This window comes from Anabrus simplex, chromosome 2 (assembly GCF_040414725.1).
Source record: "Anabrus simplex isolate iqAnaSimp1 chromosome 2, ASM4041472v1, whole genome shotgun sequence".
NCBI lineage: Eukaryota > Metazoa > Arthropoda > Insecta > Orthoptera > Tettigoniidae > Anabrus > Anabrus simplex.
In genome coordinates, this window is record NC_090266.1 from 1,162,230,178 (window position 1) to 1,162,245,326 (window position 15,149).

At 38.7% G+C, this 15,149-nt stretch overlaps 1 protein-coding gene across 1 annotated transcript in view; it reads right to left on the bottom strand.

Moving 5' to 3' along the window:
* LOC136863379 (phosphotriesterase-related protein) overlaps positions 1 to 15,149 on the bottom strand; it is a 137,508-nt gene that overhangs the window by 90,873 nt on the left and 31,486 nt on the right. Inside the window, exon 2 of the mRNA XM_067139782.2 lies at positions 8,525 to 8,684. Within this exon, the coding sequence (XP_066995883.2) occupies positions 8,525 to 8,684 (160 nt within the window). The remainder of the gene's footprint in view (positions 1 to 8,524; positions 8,685 to 15,149) is intronic.

Consider the following 15,149-nt stretch of genomic DNA (forward strand, 5'->3'; position numbering starts at 1 on the left):
ATAATGGTTCATTCACAAGTATACTGTGGAAAATATAGTGCAATTTTAATGTGAGGATGCTAGGATTGTAATGTTATAGCTTTGTAAAGCTGTGCCTGTGTTTGAAGGAAGTGAAGGAATACCACTTGACAAATGCAGTGCATAGGTGTTAAAATGATGAATTGTTATGAAGAAATCGTGATTTTATGTGGAATCCCACCCTACGTGTTCGTGACACTTCATGTCAGAGAGATAGCACTTGGGTTCAAACTATGGATAAAAAAGGTCATGAGCTAAAATGGTTGATTTCCACTGAACATCAGAGAATAATTGATGTGAAAATGAGAAATTACAGATAAACTTCTTCAGGGCTGCTGATGTTGCAACTTCAACCCGCCAACTCCCATGTGCAAACTTACAGCTATGCAACCTGCACTGTACAATCAACACATCGGGTACATTTATCAGAGAAGTGGTCAAGAGACATGTATATGTAACATATTAGTACTGTCCATTGCTCATAAACAGACAAACAAATCTCTGGTCCAAAAGAGTATTGGTTTCTCAGTGTATAGCTTAATTAAGGCCACAGCCGCTTCCTTCCCACTCTTAGTACTTAACTATACCACCGTTATAATAAGACCTATCTTCAGGGCTGCCAACAAATTCATCTCTAAACCATTCAGTGAACAAGACAGTGGACATACAGGAACATTGATCAAGGAAAAATGCAGTATACAAACTATTTCTATTTAGTAACATCCTGTAACATTACTTGAAGACATGGTAAGGGTTGCAAGTGTGTTTGAAGTACAGGATCTGATTTAGCAGGACCATTAGCGCAGAACAACAGAATGACAGAAAGATGTGTTGAATAATATTATCTTTAAGTGTACAGTATTTAGAGCTGTTGACCTGGAACTAAAATCATCATTGTCTACAAAAGTGCTTTTGTGGGGACTGAGGAGATTTATAGCTCAACCTAGGATTATTTAAAGTGTCAATGGGACTAATTTTCTTGGTGTGGACAATAGCATTTGATAGAAGTTGAAGCGTCAGTCAGAATAATCAAGTGGAGGTTCAATCCATCTACGACTCCCTAACGGGATGGTTAGTGATAGCATCTCATACAAATAATGAAACGCCTGCTGAGATAAGCATTGGAATGCCTACCATGCTATGTGACTGTGAGGTGACAGTAAATTCCAGATCCTTATCTTACATCTCAGGAGATCCTGAAGATCCTACCCCACTGATACCAGCCATGTTTTTACAGACCATAACAAAGTGGGCATACTTGATTTAAACCATTTGGACAAAGTGGATTTGGATAAAATGTTCCGGTATCAGTAACGATTGATGGAAGAATTGAGGAAGAGGTTTAGGACAGAATATCTGGGTCAGCTGACAAGATACCCCCAAGAAAAAGGGAATGGCCAAGAATCAGTGAAAGTTGGTGATATTTATCTCACTGGAGTGCAAGGAAAAAAAATATATTTTGGCCCATAGCTCAAGCTACGGAATTTTATCCAGGCAAAAATGGCTGCATCAGGGCTGAAAACTGCACCTGGAGAGTTGTTTTGACCTGTGCAACGAATCGTTCCCCTTAAGATACCTGTGCCTGCTGAAGGGGATGTAGTGGAACACAAGTCGACCTTGATATCAACAGACCAATCTTAATATCCAAATAAGGAGGTAACTACTAGAAGTGGTAGAAGGATGAAACTTCCACTAAGACATTTAGAGTAACGTTTGTATTTGTCTATCTTGTTTTGATTCTGATGTTACTTATTAGAATCAAAAGGTGCATGTATGTTGGGCATGGAATGAGTCATATATGCGAGAGTCTGAGATCTAGTGGCAATCTTACATTGCACCTATGAACTAATAAAACAGATTTTATTTTTTGGCAACCTTTGGATATAATAATAATAATGGTGTGTGGCCTTTGAAGAGGCCTGGTGCAGGTCTTTCAACTTGACGCCGTATAGGTGACCTGCATGTCTGTGAGGATGGGGCCCTAACTAGGATGAATTCTAATGATAAATACAGCATACACACCCATTCCCTGAGCCATCGGAATTAACCAATGAAGGTTAAAATCCCCAAACCGGCTGGGAATCGAACCCGGGACCTCCTGGACCAACGGCCAGCACGCTAACCATTTAGTCATGGAACTGAACATTGGATGTGATAATTCTGTAAGACCCTGTGCTATGAAGTTATTTCTGTAAGGACTATGGCATGTAATATTTTGTACAGATACTATGTTTAAATTACTATTTGTCGAAGATTAGTTCTATTATAAAGGTGGAAAGAGTAATACATGCCTTTGCTGGCGGTATGTAGTGTTTACAGTGCACTGTGTCTTCTGGCATGGGCTAGAATAAATTTGTTACTTTCAATGACCAGTCACAGTCACCTCCTTGGCTTTGACAATTTGAAAGTGACTGGGGTATGAGCGATGCTAGTAATACCATTCCTTATGCAGCCAGTCCCTGTTATGAATGGTGTGAACTTCTGGTTCAGTGAGGAAAGCAATGGGAAACTACATCACTCCTCATTTCCCTAGTATGCCTCTTCAGTGACACCTAGGCTATCTATGACAGCTGTTGGTGAAGCTGCGGGGGATCAAACCAGCCTTCGGGCTGAATACCCAACATACATACAAGAGTAAGATGGCAGTCTTATTTCAGTTCCTAACACCAAACAAATTTCCTGCTTCCAAGCCAGATGATCTATTTAATGATAGACAAATGACTGGAAAAACAGTGAACATAATGAAGGATGGTTTGAAGTTTCTTCTTCAGGAAGCAATTTGGGCAAATATCTTAGTGAATCAACTCCTCCCCATCCTTGGTTTAAGGTCTTGCAACACAACTGATGAAATTATAAATTCTACTGCACCAAATGGTGTTCAGTTCCAAGAATTGCAGATACCTCCAAAATCCACCTCTCTTGATGGTGGATTTCCTTCATATGTATAGTACAGGGAATTTTGTATACCCCAGGATGTAAAAGTGGGGACAATTGCCGGCAAGGTATACATTGGTCAAACATGTTGGTCCATTGGTAATCGTATCAAGGAACATGAACAAAATATTCGTCTCAACCAGCCAGACAAATCAGCAATAGCTGAGCACACCCTATCGTCGGGGGTCATGATGTCATGTTCCAAGATGCTCGAGCTCTTACCCGCACTAGACACTACAGGTCCAGGATTATAGGGGAAACTGTGGAAATACATAGAAATCCTAACAATTTCAACAGGGACAATGACTATCAATTAAGTAATACGTGGTTGCCAGCCATTGAGGATTTAGGTAGGTTGTTCCCTTCCCTATCCCTTCACTATTGTTATCTCATTTTGGTGTTTTCCAAATTCGTACGTTCCTCATCACTAGATGTTTCATTCCATGCTTGTGTCAGTGTCATACTTTCATCCCTCTCAGACTGATTCTGATGGTACTGTCAGCTTCCACTTCGAATGCTAGTGCTGTACCGCGTACAGTGAGCCATATGGTGACGAATGAACGTACCACGTACAATTCTATTAGTAATATTTAAATTCAAACTTTCATTCTTGGAGAAGTCTTCATTGTGAATAGTCGAGATTTTCTTCTGAAGATGTAGAGCAAACTTCTCTGTGTAATGTAAAGAATTTCACCTTATTTTCTTGACACAGCATAAGCCCAAAAAGACTACATCATGTCTATAGTAATTATTTATTTATGTAGCATTAATTCCTCAACTATTTACAAGTAATCAAGATGGAAACATTCTACCATGTAATGCAATGGTTGTAGAAGTAAAAAATTAGTAACATAATGTTAACACTACCTGCTTGACACAGAGTGAAGGCCAGAGGCGGACTGTGAACACCATCTCTATCATCAGTATTCACAACAAAGAAATAATAAAAGAAACAAGGAATGAAAACCTGTTCAGTATTAGGTCTATATTTGTTTCATCTGTATTGACTTATTTTTGTGGTTTTAATTTTAATTGTCTATTTTAGACATAGTCACACTGGAACATGCATCTTAACTCACAAGGCTTTCAAAATTTGGGGTTACCTGACAAATTGCCACTGTTAATTGTGCACGAAGGCTGACATCTGTTAAGCGAGTCCTCCTTTGTGATTTTAAGATGTTCATTTTAAAAACTACTTACAAATGTAGGTAGATGCAAACATAGCTGCAGTTTTGGCAGCAAATGAGTTGAGAAGTAGGTATTTATAAGGGCCAATATTTTTTAAAATATCTAGATCAATACAATCTTTATACTTACTTCTTACAAAGGTGTCATTTCCAGGTGAGCACCTTCCAATTGTAAGTCAAGTCTTACTTTCACTATGACTATTTTTTGCAGACATTTTTCACTGGTTTTAAAACTGACATTTCAGAAAACAGTGTATTCTAATCAGCACATACAATCTTTCAACAGTACTGAATAACACAAGTCTGCTGATCATACCTCTCCTAAGCTCAGCAAAGTGGTTGAGCGAGGGGAGGTATCAACTTGTGAAAATTTAAATTTATAATTCCACCTTTACAATACTGTAATCATGATACTGTATAGGCCTTTGGGCTTATGCCGTGTCAAGAAAATAAGGTGAAATTCTTTACGTTTTGCAGAGAACTGTGCTCTGCGTCATCAGAAGAAAATCTTGACTGTCTACGAGAAAGGCTTCTTAAACAATGACTCTTAAAATTTAGACGTTATAATAGAAGTGGAAATGGTACATTCAATCACCAACAAATGACTGCCAGGATGTGGCACAGGGCTAGCGTTCAAAGCAGAAGCTGACCGAACCATCAGAATCAGTCTAAGAGGTTCACATAACATATGACATTGACAGGTGTATGACTTTGACACAAGCCTGGAATGAAACATCCAGCGATGAGGAACGTACGAATTTGGAAAACACCGAGACGAAAAAACAATAGTGAAGGGACAGGGAAGGGAACTACCTACATAAATTCTTAATGGTTGGCAACCAGGTATACTTAATTGATAGCTATTTCTTGTGGGGTGGGAATTTTTATGAACAGACGGACTATGGGAAATCCACTTTCGCCCGTAGAGGCTAATTTCTTTATGGAGCATTTTGAGGAGGTGACTATTGCTTTGGCGAACATCAAACCTATGATATGGTGGAGGTATGTTGATGATGCATTTGTGGTCTGGACAGAAGGTCCTGAAAAACTTCATCTATTTCTAAACCACCTAAATCAGCAACATCCTTCAATAAAATTCACTATGGAGATGGAGTCGGACGGATGCCTTCCTTTCTTGGATGTTCTAGTAAGAAAGAAACCGGACGGCTCCTTAGGATATACTGTCTATATAAATGGTCTATCGTAAACCTACCCACACAAATCGCTATCTTCAAGCAGATTCTCACCACCATCCAGCACAAAAACAAGGCATTCTCATGACACTCGCGAAGAGGGCGAGACGAATTTGTGAGCCATCAAATATCCAGGTGGAGATGGACACGCTCAAAGTCGCATTCAAGGGTAATGGTTACAGCAGTTTGCAGATTCATACAGCCCTGCATCCCAGAGAAATGACCAAGCAAAGCTCACAGAAGGAACAAGTGAAGAGAACTGCCTACTTGCCTTACATTCACAACACCACAGATCGAATTGCCAAGGACCTCCGCAAACACAATAAAAACCGTGTTTTGCGCCACCACTAAAATTGCTCATAGTCTGAGTAAAACCAAGGACAAATTGTCCCCACTTTTACATCTTGGGATAAACGAAATTCCCTGTACTTGCAGTAAGGTACATATCAGACAAACATGCCGGTCCATTGGTACTCGTATCAAGGAACATGAACGTAATATTTGTCTCAACCTACTAGACAAATCAGCAATAGCTGAGCACGCTCTATCATCAGGTCATGATGTCATGTTCCAAGATGCTCGAGCTCTTACCCACACTAGACACTACAGGTCCAGGATTATACGGGAAGCTGTGGAAATACGTACAAATCCTAACAATTTCAACAGGGACACTGGCTATCAATTAAGTAATACCTGGTTGCCAGCCATTAAGAATTTACACGTAGGTAGTTCCCTTCCCTGTCCTTTCACTACTGTTATTTTGTCTCAGTGTTTTCCAAATCCGTACGTTCCTCATCGCTGGATGTTTCATTCCAGGCTTGTGTCAATGTCATATGTTACGTACACATGTTATGTGAACCTCTTAGACTGATTCTGATGGTTCGGTCAGCTTCTGCTTCGAACGCTAGCGTTGTGCCATGTCCTGGGAGCCATCTGTTGGTGAATGAACATACCATTTCCACTTCTATTATAACGTCTACATTTTAAGAGTCATTGTTTAAGAAACCTTTCTCGTGGACAGTCAAGATTTTCTTCTGATGACGCAGAGCACAGTTCTCTGCGAAACATAAAGAATTTGACCTTATTTTCTTGACACGGCATAAGTCCAAAAGCCTATACAGTATCATGTCTATAAGTATGGGTCATGAAAGCATCAATAGCAATACTGTAATTATCGTTATTAATAAGACTACATTAAACTATATTGGTGATACATGTTTCATCCTCTTATGAGACATCTTCAGTCACACATAAAATCATTGGAAATACGGTAAGGATACATTAAAATTAGTGAATAAAAAGTCTGTGAATCTTGTGAAGCGGCGTATTAGAGTCTTGTCAATCTTGAATCTTAAAATATTTTATAAATAAATAAATAAATAAATAAAGAAATAAATAAATAAATAAATAAATAAATAACATTTTAATGTCCCCTTACCATACTTCCAATGATTTTATATGTGACTGAAGATGTCCCATAAGAGGATGAAGCATATATCACCAATATAGTTTAATGTAGTCTTATTAATAAAGATGATTACGGTATTGTAAAGGTAGAATCATAAATTTAAATTTTCACAAGTTGATACTTTTTGACAATACGGGCTCAAATATGAAATTTATCATGTGTAACGAGGAGCGGCATGTCATTACATCTTACTTCCACTTGTCTGTGTTCAGGGGCATGTCTCGTAAGACTATACAGGCTGTTTAAAAAAGGACTCCCTAGATTTAATCTGTCCTAGAATCTGTACAAAGTGACATACACTATTCTAGTTTGTGGTGTGTGATTTCATCAACTCTCCAAGTTTGGCTCCCCTGCAGTTGGCAGGTCTACTTGACCTTGAGACAACACCAGTGCTGTTTGTTTCCTCTGTTCCCTCAGTTCAGTCCAGGTGTGCGTGCAGTGCAGTGCAGAGCAACTCAGTAGCAATGTGTACTCCGCAACAGAAAGTCCAGTGTGTTATTTGGCTTGTGAAAACTGAGTCAGTTATAACAGTGCAACATAATTTTTTCAAGGAAACCGGTAGTTTTTAAAAGCAAAATCACCAGGTAGACCAAGAACTTCTGAAGATGTTCAGCAGATCCGTGTTTCATGTGTTTGGAGCCCGAAGAAGTCATTGGTCAGACGTAGTCTACAATTGGGAGTGCCGAAAGGTACTGTGTATGATGTTGTACATAAAAGACTTAAGTTGCGCCCCTACAAATTGCAACTGTTACATGAAGTAAAACCTACTGATGAAATTGAAAGGTATGAGTTTGCTGTTGACTTTCTACACAGAACTGATGATGATATCAATTTTTTTTAAAAGATTTTCTTTTCTGATGAGGATACATTTCATGTCAGAGGAACAGTTAATCGTCATAACTGCAGAATTTGGGGGGCAGAGCATCCACATGAAGTTATTCAGCATCAACGTGACTCTCCCAAAGTTAATGTCTGGTGCGGTTTGATGGAAGATCGTGTGATTGGTCCTTTCATTTTTGTAGAAAAAACAATAGACTGGGACATTTACTATGACATGTTGACAGAGTACGTCTTTCCCCAAATGGACAATATTGAGGCGTAAAAGGGGCTTGTGTTTCTCCAACAAGATGGTGCTCCACCTCATTACAGTAACCATATGCATGCGGCTCTTGACACTTGCTTTCCAGGCAGGTGGATAGGCAGGGCTGGCCCAATACCTTGGCCACCACGAAGCTCAGACTTAACCCCACTGGACTTTTTCTTTTGGGGCCACATAAAAGATGGTGTGTACAGTGAAAAGATATCAATCATTTACGGGAAAGAATTTTCGCGGCGGTTGGGACAGTTACACCTGAAATGTTGGTGAATATGTGGCGAAAAGGGGAATATCGTCTTGACATGTGCAGGGCAACAAATGGATCCCATGTTGAAGTCTACTAACATTAAACAAAACTTGAAGGAACTCTCCTTCATGGTATGTACTCACTGATGCAGTTTTCATTAATTTCCCCATTAAATTTATACTTAAAACTAGGGAGTTCTTTTTCAAACTCCCTGTATTTTGGGACCACTGATGCAATGTATCAAGCTAGCAGGAAATTGCCAGGATAGATCAGTTACATGTATGAAAACAAACGAAATGCCTAGTATAATCTGGTTACACAAAGACATAGTGTACATTCATAGGAAAAAGTAAGTTTATAAATCTTTCTGTGTTTACTTACGGGTACTGCCGAATCAAGCCAATATTATCCAGTTTGATTTCTCCTTCAATATATGACTTTAAATTCACAGGTGGCTCAACATAAAACTTCTCAAAATCCAGTGAGAAATGTTCATGCGTTAATGTTCTTCCAAGATTTTCAGGGGCGATTCGCCCAAGTACTACATGAAAAGAAAAACAAAGAGATAGAATATACACATATGTAGAATATTATATATATTAAAGTAGCATTCAAGAGAATAATACAAAATTTAATTAAATGAAAATATTTTATGGCATGTTCAATATTTTTTAAATTTAACAGAAAATATGAGAAAAACTTTTCCTTAGCAGAGCATGAGCAGAGTTGTTTGTTGCTGCTATAAGGTGTATCTGAAAAGTATAATGAATGGACCGATATAGCAAGGCAATGTGTGATAACATTGTGAGCATACACCTGTGAACAGAGAGACATCTCGAGAAGCACCATGTAGCGTTGAATTCACAGAGCTAAAGCAACCAATCAAATATATTGCATGTGAAGACTTGTGTCATAGTGCAATGCAGCAACAAATAAACATAAAATTTTGTTTCAAACTGGGAAAATGGCAACGGAGACACACGCGATGTTGGTACAAGTGTATGGAACAGAAGCCATAAGCAGAAAATGCGTTTACGGGTGTTTTAAACCCTTTTGGGATTAACAGGAAACCTGTGATGACGTGCCACGTCTTTATCATACACCGTAGTTCCCAGATCTGGTGCTGGTGGACTTTAGTTTTTTGTTTCCCCGCCTTGAGGGAGACCTGAAAGGCCCATAATGGGCTGACATACCAGGCATCTAAGGACGTGTGACATCAGTGCTTTGATCGATTCCAAAAGATGCCTTTTCTGCCAGTTTCCAGCAGTTGCTCGAAGTGTATTGTGGCCAATGGAGAGTACTTTGAAGGCAACCAAGGGTATTTTTTCTTTGTATTATGGTTCATTCACAAAGCTTTTTAAATGCACCTTGTATTTTTATCCTAACACCAGTGAATAAATTACCACCATCACAGGTCAGCTTGGGAAATTTGAACTCAAGGTAAAGAGACCAGGGCAATGCTGTCTTACAAACTGCCAGCACATACAAGAAGTACATGTATTTCTCGTTAGTACCGCCATTTATGTACCAATGTTCTTACGTAAAGAACATTACTCAGAGCTTGTAAGGCGAAGGTATTGGAAACAGTCAATAAAATGCAGTTAGACGAGAGTCTGAATACATCAGTGATGTTGTAGTCATAATTTCCTCTTATCCATATGCAGCCAGATTGCGGCAAATATGCTTCCTCCCCATTTTACTTTCTCCCTCTCCACCACTCCTCACCCATTGCCCAATACTGTCCATAAGGACAGTCATGAGCAAAAGTGAATAGAAATTCAACCCTGATGTTGCCCCAGGATGGAGGAGGAGGAACATGTGTTCACATGTGAATACTGCTAGGAAAGAGAGATACTGAGTCAGTTCACAGAAACTTGCAAATTGAATATTGTATAATCAATAATAGAAACTACATTCATATTACTGTACCAAATGGAAATTATCCAGAGAAGAGTTAGAAAATCATATACCATACTCGTTAATACACAAGTATTTGCCCTAATGACACACTAAAAGAAAGAACTGAACTAAGACATAAACAGGAAATCACCTCACATGCAGTACAATAAATTCACTATCAGCAGATAATGTAGGTACCATACTGAATTTCCTTTTTATCCCTTTACAATTTGCTTTACGTTGCACCGACACATGGCAACGACGGGAGAGGAAAGTGCTACGAAGGGGAAGGAAGTAGCCGTGGCCTTAAAGCACATTTGCCCGGTGTGAAAATGGGAAACCACGGAAAACCATATTCAAGGCTGCCGGCAGTCAGGTTCGAATCCACGATCTTCCGAGTACAAGCTGATAGCTGCAGCCACTCGCTTCGTCATACTGATTTAATATTAAAAACTTCATCTTTGGTCCGTATTGAATGGAGATTAACAAACAATAAAGAAGAGTGCAATTGGTCCACCTTTTTCAATATAAAGTATGCTGCTAATTTAAAATCACAACATTATTTATTTGGTACCGGTTTCAATGTCTCGGACGTCATCATCAGCCGAAATTCAGCAAGTAAACAAAGATATACATATGTTAAAATACAATCTATAGACCATTAACAGCAAAGTGACAATGTTATGTAAAATACAAAGTGTGATGATGCTTAAGGAGGAAGTCATTCTTAAAATATTTACACAAGTTGAGGACTTGTTGGTCAATTGTAAAACAGAAGGTGAAAAACTATAACAAATATTTAAATAGGTCTTGATCACTTTGTAGAGTTTAAAGTCTTAAGTGTGGTGTTGTTAACCATGGAACAAGTTTTGAATGTTATTATCTAAAAAACTGATGTAAACTGTTGTTCCTCCATAGAACGTTGACAATAGGATGAAAATATGTAAACTTAGTAGTGACATGTAACATCAGTCTTCATAAGGTGAAGTACTGAGTCGTGGCATAATTAAGCAAGTGGATCTTGTTACAGACATGGGTATTAAAGTTGTTATAAAACCAGAAAATTCTCGATCCAATATGGGACCTGAAGTATGAAAAAGAAAAACTTTTTTTTTTGCTAGGGGCTTTACGTCGCACGGACACAGATAGGTCTTATGGCGACGATGGGATAGGAAAGGCCTAGGAGTTGGAAGGAAGCGGCCGTGGCCTTAATTAAGGTACAGCCCCAGCATTTGCCTGGTGTGAAAATGGGAAACCACGGAAAACCATTTTCAGGGCTGCCGATAGTGGGATTCGAACCTACTATCTCCCGGATGCAAGCTCACAGCCGCGCGCCTCTACGCGCACGGCCAACTCGCCCGGTAAAAGAAAAACTAAATTAGAATAAGATACTGGAATAGGGGGTAAGAAATTAAAACTTTAGTAAGGGACTCACCTCGATCGGCATGTTGTGTATTATGTAGTCTAGAGAGGAACTAAGAGCTGGGGCTTGCTGGAAGCATGGAACAAGGTTAAAGGAGGGGAAGGGACGGGGTGGGTCAGAACGGAGGGGAAGAGGGGTGATGGATGGGGCGGAGTCAGGCGGGCGGGGCAGGGAAGGATAACCCGATAATGCGTTGCGTATAATCTGAAAGAACAAACTGTTTTTGGGAAGTTTAACACTATTGAAAACTGTAATAAGGACATCAAATAAGATTCTGGGCTTTTTGGAAATGTCATTCAAGTTCAAATTCAGGTTAAAATATTGGTCTAAATGTACATAGCAGATTTCCGTGGTATTGAGTAAGGGGCCTTTACTCAACATGTCCAATATCACTAAGTCATGAACTATTCCACTAAATTTGTGTTTATAGTCATGTATGTGCTGACCTACTGCGGAAAACCTGTTATACCTGATTGCATTAAGATATTCTGCATACCTAAACTTAAAATTCCTACCAGTTTGTCCTATAAACAAACTGTTGCAGTTGTTGCAATGAAACCTATAAACACCTGACACTGTAAAAGGGTTAGATTTGTTGATTAAATTAGAATTGTGCAGAATATCCGTATTACTATTGTTACTATTGCTAGTGCGGAAGGAGATATTGATGTTGTGTTTCTTTAATATATTTGTGACACTGTAAATGTTTTTGTTAAAAGTGAAAGTCAAAAATAACTTGGGTTTAGATTTATCTTTTATTAAATTTGATTCTGAACGATGTCTGAACTTATTGATTATGCGTTCAATGAACACTTTGTTATAACCGTTGAATCTAGCTATCGTATGTATAATATTTAGTTCCTTGTTCAGGTCTGCTTTTGACATAGGGACTTTGAACGCAAAATCAACTAAACTGTTGTATGTAGCGCATTTATGAGAATGGGGATGTACTGAGTCTCGTTTTACTGTTGTTGCTGTATGGGTGGGTTTCCTGTAAATTTTATATGAGAACGAAGAAGAGAGCCTAGTGATCGTTAAATCTAAGAAGTTGATAGAGCAGTTCCATCACTGCTCATCATTACAATTTCAATTGCAAAATGGGAACTGGTAAATGTTGATTCTGTAGTCAAGTTATCAATAACCAAATCTACTTGAGTGTTAGCAGTATGCAAGCCACCGGACGCCACTGTAAATAACCACCAGCTGATGCAGAACTGCTAGATGATGTTTCCACATCAACCAACGTAAATAAAATGAAATGTTCCCGTAGTGCTTGATGGAACTAACAATTCTATGAATATTAACACAAGAAAGAGTTTGGATGATGAGCGTACTCCAGATGCTAAGAATATTGAGCCTAATTCATTTTCCAAATTTTACACATAGTTCATCCCAGATTTTTAATGTCAATTGTGTATATGTACATTTGTTTTTTTATGTCAATTGTGTGTTTGTACATTTGTTTAGTTATTAGATGTATTACATTAAGGCTGATAATGGCCAGCCAAGGCTGAAACTAGTCCCTAGTTTAGTAATGTAATTAGAAAATATTGCATATTATAGTATTGAAAAACTGAGCTCGATAGCTGCAGTCACTTAAGTGCGGCCAGTATCCAGTAATCGGGAGATCGTGGGTTCGAGTCCCACTGTCGGCAGCCTTGAAGATGGTTTTCCGTGGTTTCCCATTTTCACACCAGGCAAATGCCGGGGCTGTACCATAATTAAGGCCACGGCTGCTTCCTTCCAACTCCTAGGCCTTTCCTATCCCATCATCACCATAAGACCTATCTGTGTCAGTGCGACGTAAAGCAAATAGCAAAAAAAAAAAAAAAAAAAAAAAAAAAAAGTATTGAAAAGGTGGATCATTATGACATTAATTTTATAATTATTATAGTCTGTAAAAGAAACTTTCCTCACGTTGAATTATTTTACTGATGACCATCTCTCTTTCATCTTGCCATCACTACTGCCATGATATTATCCATACTGATTCTAAATCTATATGGTTCAATTTTTCCATTAACTGTATCCAACTATTCTTAGACCTCTCTGTCCGAATCTTTCCCCTACTCACAATGTCATCAAACAACACTGTGGTCATACTTCTACCTCTATAAACTGCTTTTGCTGCCCTCATGATATGATACTTTCCTGGCTGTATATGTGCCTTTTAACTCAGGCACATCCAATTACTTGCGGCTGACACCACATAAAGATATAAGCCCCGTTTTATAACCAGGCTAGTGGCCGTCACAGCAGTAGCTGTGAACAAAGACTAAAAATGAAACTGACGATAAAGGAAGCATGAGAAAAGTAACGGAAAATATACCAAACTCTAGAAGAGCATTAATTTGCCTTTAAACTTACACATCAGTTGTGACTATAAGTATGGAATTTTTGAACCTTGGCAGTTGCCCTATCATAATATTCTTGTGCATGCTTGAAACAGTCATGAATCACTTTAATAAAGTAGGCTACAGTTCACTGTAAATGATTGCATTTGACTGTCCTATTTATTGACTGTTTTAGTATTTCACTGTAAACTATGCTTTTGTGAAATATCTTTCAGTTTCGGGGAACTGAGCCTGATATGGTGTAGCTATAATTTTAAATTTGACATCCCTTGCAGCTTTAATTCTACTAAATGCCACACATAACTGACCATAGCTGAAAATGCACCGAGATAAGTAAATGCTTGCCTTTGGGAGTGCGACCCCATCATAACAATAGCCTAAAAATGAATGATGGTATACCATCAACAACCCAACCTAGCAGGAGGTGGACAAGGGGAAATGATGATAAGTAAATGCTTATTTTGTCAAAACTTTGACCCTGTGCTTTGTAAATGGTCATTGCAAAAGCAAGACGTAACAGGAACTGCTTCCCTTTGAATTTGAAAGGCAGGTTACTGTCAGTAGACACCAAACCAATACTGGGTAGATAGATTACTTAATTCTTAGAAGCACCTGTAATGACTTCTAATTTTACCATTTTGTCGTACATCACTTATTAGAACCAACATGGAGCAACAACTTATATTCTGGTGATAATTTGATTATACCGGGTGAGTTGGCCGTGCGGTTAGGAGCGCATCCAGGAGATAGTGGGTTCGAATCCCACTGTCGACAGTCCTGAAGATGGTTTTCTGCGGTTTCCCATTTTCACACCAGGCAAATGCTGGGGCTGTACCTTAATTAAGGCTATGACTGCTTCCTTCCCTCTCCTAGGCCTTTCCTATCCCATCATCGCCATAAGACCTATCTGTGTCGGTGCGACGTAAAGCCACTAGCAAAAAAAAAAAAAAAAAAAATTGATTTCACAGAAAAATCTGCAGAGACAACTTTCACAGAGCCCTCTATCAGACTAGCATAGAAAGATCAGCAAAGACAACTTTCATGGAGCCATCTCTTGGCCTATACATTTAACTGCAATGACCTGAGCATCATGTTATTTGAATAAATGACTATTTTATTCAAATAAAGGACTTAATGAAAGAAATAATATTCTTCTAGTAATCCTGAGATGGAGACCTTTCTTCTGATGTATAACACATAGGCGTTAGTATTGCAGTTTTCTCATAATTTTGTTTTACATGTTCAAGTTGTACATATAGATGCCCTTCCTGATGTCAACCCCATGTGGAGGGATGTATTCACTACTACTTTTTTCTGTGGCAGTTGATAG